At 43.2% G+C, this 18,386-nt stretch overlaps 1 protein-coding gene across 1 annotated transcript in view; it reads left to right on the top strand.

The window, feature by feature from the left end:
* Positions 1–18,386, top strand: part of MYO3B (myosin IIIB) — a 294,124-nt gene that overhangs the window by 222,465 nt on the left and 53,273 nt on the right. Inside the window, exons 32-33 of the mRNA XM_079981556.1 lie at positions 7,045–7,108; positions 8,473–8,608. Of these exons, the coding sequence (XP_079837682.1) occupies positions 7,045–7,108; positions 8,473–8,608 (200 nt within the window). The remainder of the gene's footprint in view (positions 1–7,044; positions 7,109–8,472; positions 8,609–18,386) is intronic.

The following is an 18,386-nucleotide window of genomic DNA, read 5'->3' as shown; positions in this document are numbered from 1 at the left end:
TTTCAGGTTAAGAACGGACCTCCGGAACGAATTAAGTACTTAACCCGAGGTACCACTGTATCTGGGCTATCCAATTTTCACAAGAATCCCTGAAACAGATAATCAATCATTCAAAGATTATTTTTCTGAAAGCTCACTACCTATACAATATTTTGGGTTTTTTATGTTTTGCTAAATGCTTCTTATATTGATGAAAGAGTTGCTTGATTATCCAAGCACATCTGAAAGCTGTCAGCAGGCTACCAACATGAATGTCAAAATATGGTTATGTTTTTGTGAAAACCATATTTAAGACTTGTAATGAATTGAGAGGAAGAATAAGCTGCTGGCACTGTGCAGTGGAAAACTGTCATGGGGGAGAGAGATGTGTTCTAGGAAGCTCCACTGTCAGAAACACATGTAATGACCAATATTTGCAAGGAAAATATGGAGAGCTCAAATTGGGCAAAGCCTCACACAGCTTTGCTTTGCAGAACACAAAGTGAGCTCTGCGTATCTACAAGCACAGGCAAATCTTTGGCTCAATTCCACTGTCCACAGAGTATGTTGCTTTTGTTTAGCCTTTTTAAAAAAGAAAAAAAAAAGATTATTTTTTTTAATGGGAAACAACTCAAAACTACATTACTTGGGAGTGCTTTTTGCTCTTTTCGGATGTAGTATTAAAGCTATTCTGAAAAATATTTCCATTTATTCGTGACCATCTACACAGATCTGTTTATAAGTGGGCATTTCTCAAATCTTGAGCAACACGTAAGATTAAATCTAGCCAACTCAGTGCAATTCCTTCTTTAACACACGTATTTATTGAATCTTGAAATTGCCTATCTTTGTCGTAACTTGTGTGAGTAGTTCAGGATGTTACCGGAAAAATCTGAGGGCTCCCTTGGACAAAAAGTAAAGACACCAACCAGAGTAAATTGGAGCAAATCAGCAGCCTGTAGGCTTGGTCTTTATTGAAGAAAGACTGTCGCGACAGGGTGCTCCCCTCACTTGCAGGTGAGAGGAAAGACACAGAAAAATGGTGTGCAAGACCTTATAAAAACTTTTGAAATTCCCCTCCTCTAGGTCTAGCCCAGCCCCAGAAACATCATGCATACATTACAGAAAGGAGGGGTTGAGGGAGGAGTTGGTGGTAACTTGAGTGTCTTGTCACCTGGCTGGTTCCTCCTTTCCCCCCTCCCCATGAGTCACTTCCAGGAGACAAAGGGGGGTTTGCAGTTTCCTGCCCCCTGAGGGAAGATCTGATCAGTGTCCTTTGTTTCAGTCCATGCTGAATCCACTCCCATATGCAAGTTCTTTGTGATCTTGATTGTCTTCTGTCTGGGACCATCAGGGTTGGCATAGCAACTGGGCAGGGCACCTGTGTATGTGCTGGGATGCTGAAGGGATTATGGCTGCCCTGTATCAAGTCTGCCCCATTTTGTAGTCTTTCCTTCATGGAGTAAAATAAAAGTGGAACAGTGCAAATCCAATGTATGGTTGATTTTCTATGAATTTATAACAGAAGCATAGCGTATGTAGTGTGTGAGTGTGAGTGTGTGTGAAGTTTGTACAAACAGAATGATTGGGGTGGGGGGGTTCCTGCTACAAGGATAGTCAATCATGCATTGCCCAAAACAAGAAAAAGTATTACCCCGCAAAGGGGACAAGGTTTGCAAATGCTACTTTACATGTAAGATGCAAATTTAGAAATGATTACTATAATTTAAATAGAAATACATGTCATCCTAGTGGGGAAGACTGACCTTAAATGTTGATAGGTAACTTCAAGGCCCCTGCTCTCTCTTCTTAGGAATCCTTATCTTTAAATCAGATTTGATCCAGACACCACAGCCTTTCAGATAGAGGAGTATAAAGTAGGCCATTACCTAGAGTAGTTGAAGTCACCTATCACTACAAAAAAAAAAAATCTGCTTCAGCAGCCTTCCAGATTTCTCTTTCCCTTACGATTACAATCAGAGTTTTGGTCAGGGGGATGAAGTGTCCCCCATACTAAATTACTTTTTTGGGGGGGAGGCTTGGTCATAGCTATCAACTTTTCCCTTTTCTTGTGAGGAAACATTGACAGCTATAATAATAATAATAATAATAATAATAATAATAATAATAATTTATTTATTTATTTATTTATTTATTTATCTGGGTGGCTTCCACAGAGACCAAAAATACACTAAAATGTCACACATTAAAAACTTCCCTGAACAGGGCTGCCTTAAGTTGTCTTCTAAATGTCAGGTAGTTGTTTATCTTTTTGACATCTGGTGGGAGGGCGTTCCACAGGGCAGGCGCCACTACCAAGAAGGCCCTCTGCCTGGTTCCCTGTAACCTCACTTCTCTCAATGAGGGAACCGCCAGAAGGCCCTCGGTGCTGGATCTCAGTGTCCGGGCAGAACGATGGGGGTGGAGACGCTCCTTCAGGTATACAGGACCGAGGCCCGCTATGGGCTTGGTATCTCCTCTTGCAGTGATTCTGAGGAGAAATCCTCACTTTTTAGCTGAGGAAGTCCTAAGAATTTGCCTGTTGCTGAATCGCTCACTTGATATGCAGTCTTTAGTCACAAGAGAAGACTCTCTTATGCTGTTCAGTTTTTGTCTGAGTGGCATTTTGAAAAGGGAAGCAGATGATTTACATTCACGTGATGGCACCATTTATCATTTCAACTCATCTGACAATATCTCTAAACAAAGTATTACAATACAACTCACTGTACCTGTCAAGATCTAATGGATGCCTCAAAAGAACATGATACATTCAACACATGCAAAACCTTTCCCACACCAGATCAAAGGGAGCAACGGTGCTTGTATTTGATTTTTGCATTGACAAAGTTGAAAGGGTTGATGGAGTCTTTTTTTATATATTTATAAAGAAATCAAATGTAGATTGTACGATGTTTCTGGTAGCAACACAGTAACGCCAAGTAAAATAATTCATCGGTTGATTCTTATTTTTTGTATTTATATTAGCAAATATGTTCACAGAAACTAGATGCTGATGAGAATTATAAAAACTGTGCACCCCAAATCTATGGGTGTTTACTTAGTTCCACAGACTTTATTGGGGATCGCTTCTAAGAAAGCACACACAGGAGTGCAGTCCTTGATTCTAGACATTGTTTTATAAACCCAAGGTCAAGAACCAACACGAACCGCTAAGGCAATTGGATTATTTATTTGATTGATTAATATTCAACCTTTTTCCCAGCGCAGGACTCGAGATGGCTCACAGCATAAACCAAAAACATGCAATAAACATAAACATTTTTTAAAAGTAAGTTATTGTATTTATTCCAAAGGACTCTTTCCCTTGCAGTCACCACTACAGTTTACATTTGGAGAGTCCCCCTGCTCCCTGGTCCTGAATGGGGTAACTGTGCCCCTGAAGGACCAGGTGTGCAGCCTGGGAGTCATTCTGGACTCACAGCTGTCCATGGAGGCGCAGGTCAATTCTGTGTCCAGGGCAGTTACCTTTGAAGGTGACCTGGAAACTACAACTAATCCAGAATGCGGCAGCTAGGCTGGTGACTGGGAGTGGCTGCCAAGACCACATAACACTGGTCCTGAAAGACCTACATTGGCTCCCAGTACATTTAAGTCCACTCAAAGGCAACTATGGGGTTGCGGCGCTCATCTCACTTTCAGACTGAGGAAGCCGGCATTTGTCCACAGACAGCTTTCCCGGTCATGTGGCCAGCATGACGAAACCACTTCTGGCGCAACGGGACACCGTGACAGAAACCAGAGCGCACAGAAACACTGTTTACCTTCCCGCCGCAGCGGTACCCATTTACTTGCACTTTTGGGCGTGCTTTCTAACTGCTAGGTTGGCAGGAGCTGGGACAGAGCAACGGGAGCTCACCCCATCACGGGGATTCGAACCGCCGACCTTCCGATCGGCAAGCCCAAGAGGCTCAGTGGTTTAGACCACAGCACCATCCACGTCCCTTCACAACAGTAGCATATCAACACTGCCAGTGCATTACACAATTCAGATGATAGAACCACATTCAGAAGGATATAATACAGCTGAAGACAGTCAAAGAAATAATAAGTCCACATATCAAATATGGGTGGTGGAACATTTTTCTCAATAAAAAAAAGAAGCTGCAACGTTTTGGGGAAAGGACAGGCATAGGTGTGATCTATGCGAACAACTAACACGTGTCACAGTCAAGTGGCCCATTCATTTCAAGAATCTGTCCTGCAAGGTACATTTGTAGGTGATGAATGTTCCCTTTGACTTCAGCAGCCGCAGGATGAGGCCTTAACGAATTAAGTGGCCAAGCAGAGGTGCAGTGAAATCCTTTTAGCCACAAGCCACAAATTACATAAGCCAACACACTGGGAAATAGGTACTTGAGAGGAACTACTGCCTCTTTATGGTTTGTGGCTCTTTCCATCGTTGTCCTTAATTAAACCAGGCTTCCAGGAAACCATAACTTGTGTTCTTGTTACACAACAAGTTTTGTTTCATTTCTCCCAGGACTAAATTTGTGATAGGGTTCAGCTCCCACCATCTGTTTTCAAGACCAGGACTTAACCCTGGGATATGAGGTGGGGGGTGGGGGAACACCCAGAAAATATGCCCCTGAAAAAGTTCAGACTTACTTCCCGCTCCATGTTTTCCCTACACCATTGCATGTTATCATTCTCATGGGCCAAGGCTGGCCCAAGACATTTTGGCACCTAAGGCAGGTCTCAAAATGGTGCCCCCTTCCCTGCCAGGAAAGAAGGGGTGAAGGAAGATCTACATTAGGAATGGAGGGGGCGGGGCGGGAAGAAAGTTTGACATTGGGATCTGCTGCCTGAGGCAGTCGCCTCACGTTTGCTTCATGGGTGGGCCGGCCCTGTCATGGGGCATTCCAGACACATTTCCAAGTTGCTGCTTGCAGCAGTGGCAACGTGTCTTCCCTTGTCTCTAATTTTTACTACAGTGGTACTTCAGGTTAAGTACTTAATTCGTTCCGGAGGTCCGTTCTTAACCTGAAACTGTTCTTAACCTGAAGCACCACTTTAGCTAATGGGGCCTCCTGCTGCCGCTGCGCCGCTGCTGCACGATTTCTGTTCTCATCCTGAAGCAAAGTTCTTAACCTGAGGTAATATTTCTGGGTTAGCGGAGTCTGTAACCTGAAGCGTATGTAACCCGAGGTTCCACTGTATTTAGTACTTGATTTTATTTGTGTTTATGAGACGCCACACAGTACAAATTCCATAGGTATTGCTCACAAAAAAGGTAAAAATGTAACAGTGGAGAAAAAAAGATAAATTTATGAAAAGCCCTCATCCACTCCAGTCTCCTGAAAGTTCTGCAGGTTCTACCTACCCACCCACCTGAAAATCACCGCAATGCCCCGTGGCATTGGGAGGGGAGGGGAATTCACCCAGACACAATATATTTGCACATATGTCAATACTGATATAAGTTTGGCTGCCAGTTTCCTGTGAATGGATCTGTGGTCGTTACCATTTTGCCTAAAGAGCTTCTTGACAAAAGTTAATAATTTGATTTAAAAACCAAAGAAACTCGCATATTAATGTCCCTTTAATGGCTTTGGATGTTTCCTAAATGGACAACACACTGCAGTGTTGTGAATCAGACACAAATACGATCTAGGGATATGATTTTTAGGGGGTTGAGGATTTTTGAGCTGAGAGACAGAAATAGATGAGAGCTGAGAGTTACTAGTTTGAAATGCCTGGAAGAGGGGGGCTAAGGGCCCTGCTCTAGGAATACAGTGGTACCTCAGGTTAAGAACTTAATTCGTTCCGGAGGTCAGTTCTTAACCTGAAACTGTTCTTAACCTGAAGACCACTTTAGCTAATGGGGACTCCTGTTGCCGCTGCATGATTCCTGTTCTCATCCTGAAGCAAAGTTCTTAACCTGAAGCACTATTTCTGGGTTAGCGGAGTCTGTAACCTGAAGCGTCTGTAACCTGAAGTGTCTTTAACCCAAGGTACCACTGTACCTGTTTGTCTTGTATATACACTGCTTGTATATTCATGAATGCAGCAAAGATGGCAAAGATGCCATAAGTCTCCAGGGATTTTCCAGCCAATCCCCTGGATTTTTCCACCTCCTCAGCGAAGTTGGGAGCATGTGAGAATGTTTACAGAGTAAAATTTCAACATGAGGGTAACCAGAGAGGTGATAAGTGTGTCGGGGGTGGGGAAGAAAATGTCATAAGCTACTTAGAGCTTTGTTTCTTGTTTTCGTGTTTGGGAGCTCGCAGTTGTCTCCTGAAGAGACAAGCTACATAGGGCATTGAATTAAAAAAGGGGCTTGCCTCTTCGAAAGGTAGCAGAGACATGCAAACAAACAAAGTTTTGGCTGCATGTGCAATTTCCCTGCATATCACGACTATTGATCCTAACCAATGTTCTTACTGAAGGAGACCTGTTGTTTTATTAATTTTAAAGAAATGTGTTCCATGCACAATCATGATATATACATCATGCTTTTAATATTTTAAAAAGTAAATTCAGAAGTGTGTGTGTGTGTGTGTATACATGTACACACACATACACACCCTGATAATTATACGGTGGAACCTTGGTTCTCGAACGGCTTAGTTGACAAACAAATTGGCTCCTGAATGCCGAAAACCCAGAAGTAAGTGTTGCGGTTTTCAAACGTTTTTCAGAAGCCAAATGTCCAACACGGCTTCCGCTTGATTGCAGGAAGCTTCTGCAGCCAATTGGAAGCCGCGGCTTGGTTTTTGAACATTTTGGAAGTCAAACGTACTTCTGGAACAGATTACATTCGAGAACCAAGGTGCCACTGTACTAGGTTTTATTTATAATGGAATTGTTGTATTGTGAGTTTGATTTTGTGTTTCCCACCCTGGTATCATTTGTTTGATGAATGGTAGGTGAGCCATGAAATGAAATTAAATAAAGTAAAATAAAGCAGTAATTTGCTTACCTAATGAGGAAGCATGATTGATGGGCTGGGTACATGTGGATAATTTTATTTTATTTTTTTAAAAGAGAGAAATAGTAGTAGTATTAAAATGGCAATGATTATAACTTCTTGTTGTGTTTTAGGCAGCAAAGCAACAGCACAACTTCTCCTACAGAGCTGGGTTTTCTCGACAAACAAACAAGCAAGGTACTATGAAGCTCAAACTCTAAAATGACATGAAATCCCTGCATCTACAGTTCTGAAGTGTGTTCACGGTTGCTTGGCATAACCATCAGAACATGAAACCGTTAGTGGTGTTTTGAAGTCTTTGAGACAAAAGGCTGCTTGCTAAGAACTTTAGTTCTGTAGAAAGACAGGGAGGTACAGTGAATAAGGGAATCAAAAGGCTGGAAATCTGCTGCTGAGAATAAATGCTAGCTGCTCCCTGAGGTGATTTGTCTGTGCACTTCACTTTCTACAGATGTTAGAGCCTCTTTTTGAGTAAGGACCTGAGGTTCTTTGGTAGCACTTTGATATCCTGCTTGAATTCAATATGTGAAATGGAGGAGTCGCTCTGTGACTGGGAGCACAGCACAGTCTTTGAAGTCTGATCCAATTTTTGCTGCTTACCATTTGATGTTGAAAGGATGAAATGAAGAAAATGTACCGTTTTCGCCAGTAACTCTGCTGAGCATATGTAAGATTAAAAAAACAAAATCCCTTGGATGATGTACTTAGAAATGTTAAGCAGATTAATACCTTCCTATAGCTTTCTCCCCCTCTTCTTCTAAAGATACAAATTAACTTTGAGAGGGAAATCAGCATACAGTATATGCCATTATTAGTTGCCTCTGTGCCGGGGTACAGGAGTGAACCGGGGGTAGGAAAGAAATAAACATTCGGAGACGCAGGTGTAAAAACAGTGTTGGCCAGGGAACAGACAGGGCTCAATCCAGTCAAATACAGGTGCTGTGTGCTCATGTATAAATCCAGAGGAGGGTGAGTTGGGGCGGGGGGATTACCACATGAAACAAGATTTTCTCCATGGTGGTATCCCATCTGTGGAACTTCTTCCCTACCCAGATCCACCCCACATTATAACTATTCAAATGGCAACTCAAGTCCTGTTTGTTCTGACAGGACTTTGCAGCACTATCTGAACGATTTACAATTCAAACCTCCTTTGTATTTGTAAAATGTAATTTAAGGCTGACATTGTACTGTGCTTTAACTTTTTATATTTCAACGCTGCGGCTTCGTTGTTTTTTGCTATCCTGGGTTCTCGTGAGGGGAAGGGCAAGATAAAAGAAAATAGTAAATAAATAACAATGATAACAACATACTGTGGAGCGCCAGAGGCCTTGACAGAACTGAAACTGGGTAGATCGGATCCTAAATGGTTCTAATCTATAACTGGGGGCATTTGCACAAAGCTGTCCAGACGTTTAGGCTGTATTCTTACAAATCCATTCGCACACTTCGTTTTCCTGCCTGAATGGAATTCAGATATTGATTTGCGTTGTTTTCTTTCCTAAAAGAAATCTTTCCCATTTCTCCCACCAAAAATAAAGGGTTCAGCTGACACTTCGGCGCCAGTGATTGTTCTAAGACATTCAGACCAAATGAAGACTTTGCAGCCCACCAGCCAGTCCAATTCAGTGACAGATCACAAGTTCTCTTGTCCACTGAGGTCGCATGAAACACAAGGTAAGGCATATTCAAACACACTAATAAAACCCAACACCCTTTAGTGTTGAGAATACCTGTTCTTTGTGAAAGATGCTCAGTCGAGCAATGGTGGGCAATATTCATCAAATTCAACAGAGGGTCAGTTACCTTTTAATCTTTTCCCTTGCTTTTCACCCAAAGAATGGAAACCCACCATGATGGCGGATCTACTCTATCTTTGTCTATCATCTCTACATTGTTAGTGTTGCTGTGCATTTTAGGCATGCTTTGATCACATGAGAGGGTCTCACAGTTGTACCATTTTCTTAAGGATGTAGCCTTAGGATACATTCTATCCAGTGTCTTGAATGTCATGGATTCTGCTGAGATCCTTCTTAGGGGAGATGTGTGATGACCAGGTAAAGGACAATTTCGGTGGTGGCTCTGTTTGCAGAGCCCTTTCCCCAGCAGACATACCAAATATTGCGACTTCTCAGCAAAAGGCCTTCTCATTTACAAAGTCTGCTTAGTTTTTTCATCTGATGTATGGCTGCAAGCAAAATTATATTATCAACATATACAAGCAGAAAAGTTGTTTTCCTTCATTTGCAAGGAATCGTACAAAACAAAGTGGCACTAATAAAGAAAAGTTCCACAGTGGCAACAGAAAGCAAACTAAAAATGCTTTTGCAGTTTATCAAAACTATCCAGCAGTATCAAGTTATAGGAAAACTGATGCTATTAACAGTAATCCTTCTGGTTGGTTAATTGGTTTGGCAACTTCCATGCACATGACATGTGATGCTAATTATTTTCCCCAAGAGTTAAATGATAACTAATCAGAGGCAGCTACAGTTGCAAATGGCAACAAAATATCTAATTAGAATAGTAGAGTGCCTGGTATCTGGTGGGCAGACCAAAGCACTCGCCAGGAGAACTATGAGATTCAGGTGAGGGCCATATACCTTGTCAATCCCAGCGGGTATATAAGAGGACGACCCAGCTTGCCCAAGCCTCAAAACAAGTAATGGGAAAACAGTAAACAAGAGAGTGAAAAGGGAACAAAATATTGGGCAGGCCTCCGGCTTTTATCATGAACCTCCCTAAGAGCTCTGGTTGGAGCTAAAGGGTGGGATATTGCATGTTATAAATACAGTGGTACCTCGAGATGCGAACGGGATCCATTCTGGAACCCCATTCACATCCTGGACAGAACGTAAGATGAGACAGCACGTCTGCGCGTGCGCGGGTCACGTTTCGCCGCTTCCACGCAAGCGCATGACGTCATTTTGACCGTGCTCCGTTACTTCCGGATCACCGTGGAGTGCAACCCAAAAATACTTATCCGGAAGCGTATTTATCCCAAGGTATGACTGTAAATGCACAAACAAAAAGCCCTTTGGACTTCATGCATCTTGTAAACGCACAACCCCAGGCCCCCTGCAGTTCAGTAAGCTTATTGATTTAACTTTTAAAAGCAACGATCTCATATAGTATCCAAGAAAACTCTCAAAATAAAATTGTTAACTGGGTGTTAATACGTTTGTTCGTTTCTTGAAGTCTCCCCACCTCTCAGTGTGTGTCTGCTAGCTACAGGTTTGTGTATTTTCTGGATCAGGGCTTGGAGCTTGAAGCCCAGGTGAGTAAGGTAAAAGGTAAAGGACCCCGGGTGGTGAAGTCCAGTCAAAGGTGACGAGGTTGCGGTGCTCATCTTGCTTTCAGGCAGAGGGATCCGGCGTTTGTCCACAGACAGCTTTCCAGATCATGTGGCCAGCATGACTAAACCGCTTCTAGCACAACAGGACACTGTGATGGAAGCCAGAGTGCATGGAAACACCGTTTACCTTCCCGCCGAAGCAGGACCTATTTATCTACTCGCACTGGTGTGCTTTGAAGATCTGGGACAATGCCGAGAGGAAGGTGGGCAGCCAAGACAGAAATGGCAGAAAACCAGCTGGGAGATGGAATTAACTGTTACAAGTGAGCTGAGGTCAGAATAACAGTGTGGGAGCAGGAGGATGCTGCCATGGTCAAACCAAACGCCTACAGTTGAAGATGTAGTCCTGTTGCAATGTGTGTAGAAATCAGAAGCAGGAGGGCCTTGCGTGAAGGAGGGCAGAATCAGGATACTGCATCTGGTTCAGAGAGGGAGGGGCATGCAGAGAAGCAGAAGACCAAGCCAAGAGAAACTGCTGCTCAGGCAAACAACTTTAGGCTGCCTTGACACTTAGCATTTATACCCAGCAGGTTAGCAGTGACCTAAGTGACAGCAGCACCAGATACGTCCAAGATCAAATCTGCAGCAAGATGGGAACAAACATGACTTGCAGCAGTGAGCCAAAGTGCAACGTTCATAGATTAAGATCTGATGCCTCTTCCTGACATCTTGCTGCATATAATTGTCTTCAACCCACCGAAACAGCCCCACAATATTTTGAGTTATATTCAGTGCGTGCATGTAACAAGTAAAGCAATGAGTTGCTGTGCCAGTTTTTTAATAATAAATTTGGCAGAAATTCCCTCTTCTATGCAGGAACAGCTTCCCTCTTTTTCTTTTCCATTTGGCCGCCATTTTTATATTCCACCTTTTCATTGGGAAGGTAAACGGCGTTTCCATGCGCTCTGACATCCATCACGGTGTTCCATTGTGCCAGAAGCAGTTTAGTCATGCTGGCCAAATGACCTGAAAAGTGTTTGTGGACAAACGCTGGCCTCCTCAGCCTGAAAGTGAGATGAGTGCCGCAACCCCCTAGTCGCCTTTGACTGGACTTAACCATCCAGGGGTCCTTTAACTTTTACCTTATTGAGTAAGTCCCCACTTCAAGGACACAATCTTCTACCCAGTGGCGTAGCGTGGGTTATCAGCACCCGGGGCAAGGCAAGTAATTTGCGCCCCCTAACCCATGGATTTGCGCCCCCTAATTCGTGGATTTGCGCCCCCTAACCTGTGGATTTCCCTAACCCCCAGATGTTGTGCCCGGTGCGGCCGGCCCCCCCTGCACCCCCCACGCTACGCCACTGCTTCCACCTCCTGGCAAATAGAATGAGAAGAAATGAAGGCAGTGAGAGATTTTACTTTCTTGGGCGCCATGATCGCTGCAGATGGTGACTGCAGCCACAAAATTAAAAGATGCCTGCTTCTTGGAAGAAAAATGATGACAAACCTAGACAGGTTAAAAAGCGGAGACATCACCTTACCGACAAGGTCTGTATAGTTAAAGCTATGGTTTTCCCAGTAGTGATGTATGGAAGTGAGAGCTGGACCATAAGGAAGGCTGATCGCCAAAGAATTGATGCTTTGAATTATGGTACTGGAGGAGACTCTTGAGAGTCCCATGGACTGCAAGAAGATCAGACCTATCCATTCTTAAGGAAATCAGCCCTGAGTGCTCACTGGAAGGACAGATCATGAAGCTGAGGCTCCAGTACTTTGGCCACCTCATGAGAAGAGAAGACTCCCTGGAAAAGACCCTGATGCTGGGAAAGATTGAGGGCACAAGGAGAAGGGGACAACAGAGGATGAGATGGTTGGACAGTGTTCTCGAAGCTACTAGCATGAGTTTGACCAAACTGCAGGAGGCAGTGGAGGACAGGAATCCTTGGCGTGCTCTGGTCCATGGGGTCACGAAGAGTCGGACACGACTAAATGACTAAACAACAACATATTCATGGAACAGGACTTTTGAGGATGTGTGCATTACACTGGAACACTATAAAAGAACTCCATATTAAACAATAAATGAAACCTTTCCCACCCCCTCAACAAAGCCTGTGTAAGAGACTTCACTTCTACACTCCTGGCTTTCTCTTTAATGCTGAATAATACCTTTCTCTCTGGGTAGCCCAACAAGATGGTAGATGCATTACCAGAGCAAACTATTGCCCACGCTGAGTGAAAGTGGCAGAATTCTGCAAATGGGGCAATAGAGAGTCCACTGTGAGCAAATACAAGCTAGCTTTGCGACAGCTCCTGTGTCAAAGGAGCACCAATTATTATTATTTTGTTTCTGATGAAGAAACGGCTACACCATTGACTTGATCTATCAAGGAAATAAGTAGGTGGGGGGAACAAGCAGGCGGCCACAGCCTTTCTTGGTAATGTGTTTAAAGCACTTAAGGGAAGCAGTGATTATCAATCACTCTTAAATGAGTAAGTGTTAAAGATATGAACCTGTTGAAGACTAATAGCCTATTCCAGTGCTTTTGAAAGCGCAGCTCTTCAGCTGGAAATTCAAATGCTTTCACACCCCAGTGAGCCTGAATTGCACCGAATGCCTGATGTGTAGTTTTGAGCGCACAGTGCTTGAGCTAAAATGAAATGGCAAATGCAGTGCCGTTTATTATTTTGGAATAAATTTAGCACATAAGGGTATACAATGGGCTGCCATGTCAACGTGCCATACATGTAGCCCAGTCCTGCACAAGGAAGGTGACCAGATGGGATAGCTCAGCTGGCAGAGCATGAGGCTCTTAATCTTAGAGTTGTGGGTTTGAACCCCATGTTGGGCAAAAGTTTCCAGCCTTGCAGGGGGTTGGACTAGATGACCCTTGTGGCCCCTTCCAACTCTACAATTCAGTGATTCTATGAAAAGAGGACAGGAATCCTGTACCTTTTAATAGCTGTGTAGAAGAGGGAATTTCAGCAGATGAAGCTTGTCATGCAAACCACACGTCCTGGAATTCCCTCTTCTGCACATCTGTTAAAGATACAGGAGTCACGTCCTCTGTTTCATCTGGTCACCTTACAAGAAAGTGCATGGGATTGCAGACTCGATTTCACATTTATTCACAGATAATATGTATGGAAGTGAGAGCTGGACCATTAAGAAGGCTGATCGCCAAAGAATTGATGCTTTTGAATTATGGTGCTGGAGGAGACTCTTGAGAGTCCCATGGACTGCAAGAAGATCAAACCTATCCATTCTGAAGGAAATCAGCCCTGAGTGCTCACTGGAAGGACAGATCCTGAAGCTGAGGCTCCAATACTTTGGCCACCTCATGAGAAGAGAAGACTCCCTGGAAAAGACCCTGATGTTGGGAAAGATTGAGGGCACAAGGAGAAGGGGACGAGAGAGGACGAGATGGCTGGACAGTGTTCTCGAAGCTACGAACATGAGTTTGACCGAACTGTGGGAGGCAGTGGAAGACAGGAGTGCCTGGCGTGCTCTGGACCATGGGGTCATGAAGAGTCGGACATGACTAAATGACTAAACAACAACAACAACAATTTATTATTTATACCCTGTCCATCTGGCTGTGTTTCCCCAGTCACTGGCAGCTCCCAACAGAATATTAAAAACACGATAAAACATCAAACATGAAAAACTTCCCTAAACAGGGCTGCCTTCAGATGTCTTCTAAAAGTCAGGTAGTTATTTATTTCCTTGACATATGATGGGAAGGTATTCCACAGGGCGGACACCACTACCAAGAAGGCCCTCTGCCTGGTTCCCTGTAACCTCACTTCTCGCAGGGAGGGAACCGCCAGATGGTCCTCAGAGCTGGATCTCTGTTTCTGTGCTGAACGATGGGGGTGGACACGCTCCTTCAGTTATGAAGGCAAAGCCACCCTGATAGCTCCTTTCCCACAAGCAGCAGCTTTAGGAAAGAGCTATATGACTAAGTGACCCATTTCACAACTGCCTCTTGTCCACTCCAGATTGCTTCCTCTCCCCCACTGCTTCCCTTTATTATAATGTTCCCAGTATGTTGCTGTGAGGGATCCAGGCCTCGCCTCTGAAAGAGCAATGCTGAAAGTTTCTCTCTGTGCAGTATGCATGCTTGCTTTGGAGTAAGTCACATTGGTTCTTTTTTTTTTTAGGGCTTTATTTATTTTTTTATAATAATATTTATTGAACATTTTCAGATATAACAGAAAAAAGAAATGAAATAAAACATCCATTTTGTAACCTTATATTCGTTGACATCTTTCCAGGACTTCCCCACCCCACCCCCTCTTGTATTCCAATTCCTTCAAATAGATTCAACAAGTTCTTACCCCAAATTTTGAACTTATTATAATTAACCCAATGTTAAAAATATTTTTCCCTCCCCTAAAATCGACCCCGCTCCCTTCCACGAATTCCCCTCTTTAATATGCAGAATAGATTAAAATAGAAGAAAATAGAAAAAAGAATAAAATATAGTTTAACACCCTTTGGATTCCAAATTTCCCTCCCCCCTTTCCCGGTTGCGTTCCCCAATGTCCATCAATGCCTGTTGTCATCCTGAAGATCCCACATCTAAGCCAAAATCCTTCACAAGTCCACTTTGCCGTCTTTTTAATAATCTTTGCCATCTTTTTGATCATCTTTAATTTCAAACGTCCAATCTTGGAAAAACTCTGTCTCAAAAAGGTCCATTTTTTCCATCCAGATCTCTATATTTAAGAGTAAAAACTCCAATTTTGTTTCTTTAAGCCTTTCAAATCTGGATGTCCCAGATGTTCCCACTTCCAGCTTTATCCAGTTCTTGTTGTTCATGTTGTTCTTATTATTCTCTCTCCTCACTTTCCTCTGGTTTCTTTCCCTGCTCCACTGCAAAAATGTTCCAATTCCAAAAGCTTCTAAATCCCCTACAGAGGCTTTGTTATTCAGGAACAAAACTTTACGTCAAGTCCCTTCCATTCTTCAATAGATAAATCTATTGTCTCCTTTAGTGTAGAGACCTCTGTAGACAAAATAGTGTTCCATTTCTGCAATTTCCCAGGAGATAAAAGGTCCAATTCAAATTCCATGCCAGCAATACCTGTAATGTCCCACAGCCCCTCTAGAGGGATTGTAGTAGCTCAGTTTCCTTCCAGATCGCACCCAACAGTCAAAATAACTTGTTATTCCTTGTTTTAAACAATTTATATCTAATTTGTAACAAATGTAACCGGCAAAGTCCTCATAACAAAGTTCTCTTTTTATTCTTCAGCTTTGACAGCTCCTTTGACAACTGTCAAAGCCTCTATTTCTCCTCTCCCGGCACTCTCGCCAATCGCTCCCGGTTCCCGGGGGGGGGGGTTGCATTTTAGCTCACATTCTACTTTTCTCCTCCAGCCCACTTATAATTTTCCATCGTGAAATTAGTAACTTTATCAAACCAAGGTAGCACTCGATCTTAGTTGTTAAATCCTTTGCTTTAGATCCTCTACGACAGGGGGGAGACGGACTTCCTTTTTGCACCTCCCCCGCTCGCTCCGAATTTGAATTTTTTTTTCCCTTTTTAAGTCCAGTTTCCAATTACTCACGGGTTGTTCTTTAATCCGAATTTTCAATGGAAGAAGTCAGTGCTCTCCGCCAAATGGCATGCGGCTTCGCTCGGCAGGGGAAGCGGAGGACTCATAGCACCACACCCCCCCCCCGGCACCCGCTCCGCAGCCTTTAAAAAGGCTCCTTCGCGGGTCGGGGGGGCACAAACGGTGCCCGCCGAGTCACCATGCCCATGGGTTTCAGCGCCCATGGTTTTTGAGGGTCCCCGCGATGCCGACGCGGTAGAACCCAGCCCCTGCCGAGCAGGCTCCCTCCGGAGCTCGGAGGGAGTCCGCCATTCGGCGATGGCGCCAACCCGGAAGGGCTTTAAAGGTGAAGTAAGTCACATTGGTTCAGCTGCAAATCTCTCCCAACTCTTTCCCACACATTTCCTGAAACTTTAAAATGATGCATGCAAATCAGAATGTTGATGAATTTGATCTTACACATGAGTCTCATCTGTTTTCAGCATTACTTTCTGTATTACGTTTCAGAAGTGATGCATTAAAGACAAAATAAGCCATTGCAGTGTCACTCGTGAAAACATGCTGCTAACTGGGTTATTTTTAACAACTCTCCAACAAATCTTGTAACACGCATCTCATGGCTTTACGAACAGTATTTTAAAATTGGCAGTCAATCTGTGGGGAAAAAATATTGCAAAACTATTGTATCACCTGCAGAAGTTTCCCATTCTCCCCAACAGTGCTGGGAACCCTGTTCTCTTTTGCATCTGTCCACCATGGTGAAAGGAATTGTGTCATTCATGACCGATGATTAATTGGGACTCATGACACACACAAACCCACCAAATACCGACTGCAATAAACCTGCATCTCTATCAGTGATGAAATATTGGAGTTTGAATAGTGCAACACCACCAAGGCAAAAACCTGTGGCTTGTGTACAACAAATGAGAAGATTGTTGTGTGAAAAGGCCCTCTTTCATTTGAGAAGAAAACAAAACAGTTCAATATTTCATTTGTAAAAGAGAAGCATCATAAAGGCCTGGTTTTCTTGACTTTGGCTATGATCCTATGGTCACTTACCTGGGAATAGGCCAGACTGAACTCAGCGGGGCTTATTTCTGAGTAAACAAATGTAGGATTTCACTGTTAGTATCCTGTGCAAAGACTGTTCAGCTGATACTTCAAAAGGAGACAAGATCTCCACTTGTCTTCTTCAGTCCATGGGAGGACTTCAGATTACTCTGAATGTGATCAGCAGGCATCAACACTTTTATTGCTTTGGGGATTTATGCAGTGCAATCCTATGCATGCCTACTCAGAAGTAAATTCAGAGTAAAACTTTAATCTCTCTCACCTTCCCATTACATATTATGATCCCTTTTTACAATTTAAAACACGCGCACAAAAATTGCTGGAAGTCTGTGCACTCCTGTTGTGCACAATGTCTTCATGAAGTTAAACCAAGAGATTCTCAAGGCAAACACAAATCAATGGAAACAAAAACCACTTTAAGCTTCCTAGGTAAAAACAGACGAAGTCTGCAGAGAAGCCCCTTGTCCATTTCATCTCAGCAGCAAGTCCAGTGGAAGCCTCAAGGCAAAGTCTCAAGGTTTATTGTTATTATCATTTACTTTAGCTCTTTTGTGACCGAAGGATTAGCAGCTGTGACACACCAAAAACAGAAATACTTTTCTTGTAGCATTCAATAAAAGTGCTGCTGAACGTACAGCCCTCTCCACTTTGTGGATCAGTTGTCTTTTGTATTGCATATATCATATCCCTTCATTCAATTTGGGTGAGGGTCAAGCATAGTCTTAATAATAATAATGCGCAAGTAAAACAACAACATTCTATCCATCTTAGCTACACGACTTGCCCCAAAAGGGGGGGGGGGCTCTTCAATTTACATATCATTCGCCTAGCTGATCAACAAGAGATTGTTGTCCATCACAAAACATTCACATTTCAACTACAGTGGTACCTTGGTTGTCAAACTTAATCCGTTCCAAAACCAAAGCGTTCCAAAACCAAAGCATTCCAAAACCAAGGCACCCTTTCCCGTAGAAAGTAGTGCAAAATGGATAAATCCGTTCCAGACTTTTACAAACAACCCCTAAAACAGCAATTTAACATGAATTTTACTATCTAATGAGACCATTGATAATAAAATGAAAGCAATAAACAATATTCTGTGGTCACACAATCAATCCATCAGTAGCTGGACTGGATTCCATACAGTCACAAAAACAAAATGAAAAAGAGCCGCAGAAACAGAAATGCTAAATAATTAGCAAAAACAGACAGACCCCAGCGTAACACTCAAAACGGAAGTGTGGTACTCAAAACGGAAACATAACGCTCACATTCGGCTTCTGAAAAAAGTTCGCAAACTTTCGAGGTTTGCAGTGTTTGGGTTCCAAGTTGTTTGAGTACCAAGGTGTTTGAGAACCAAGGTACCACTGAAAAAGAACAAAAACACAGCTCTGTTTCCAAAAGCTGTTCGACTGGCAGGCTAAACCAGGTGAGGGTAGCCGATGAGTCTCAAAACCGTGGTGAGCTGGGAACTTGCCCTGCATGCAAAGACGGACTCCAGTGGATTGAGCAGACAAAACC

The sequence above is a fragment of the Podarcis cretensis genome, assembly GCF_951804945.1.
Source record: "Podarcis cretensis genome assembly, chromosome: 1".
Lineage (NCBI taxonomy): Eukaryota > Metazoa > Chordata > Lepidosauria > Squamata > Lacertidae > Podarcis > Podarcis cretensis.
This window is presented reverse-complemented; position numbering and strand designations above follow the sequence as displayed.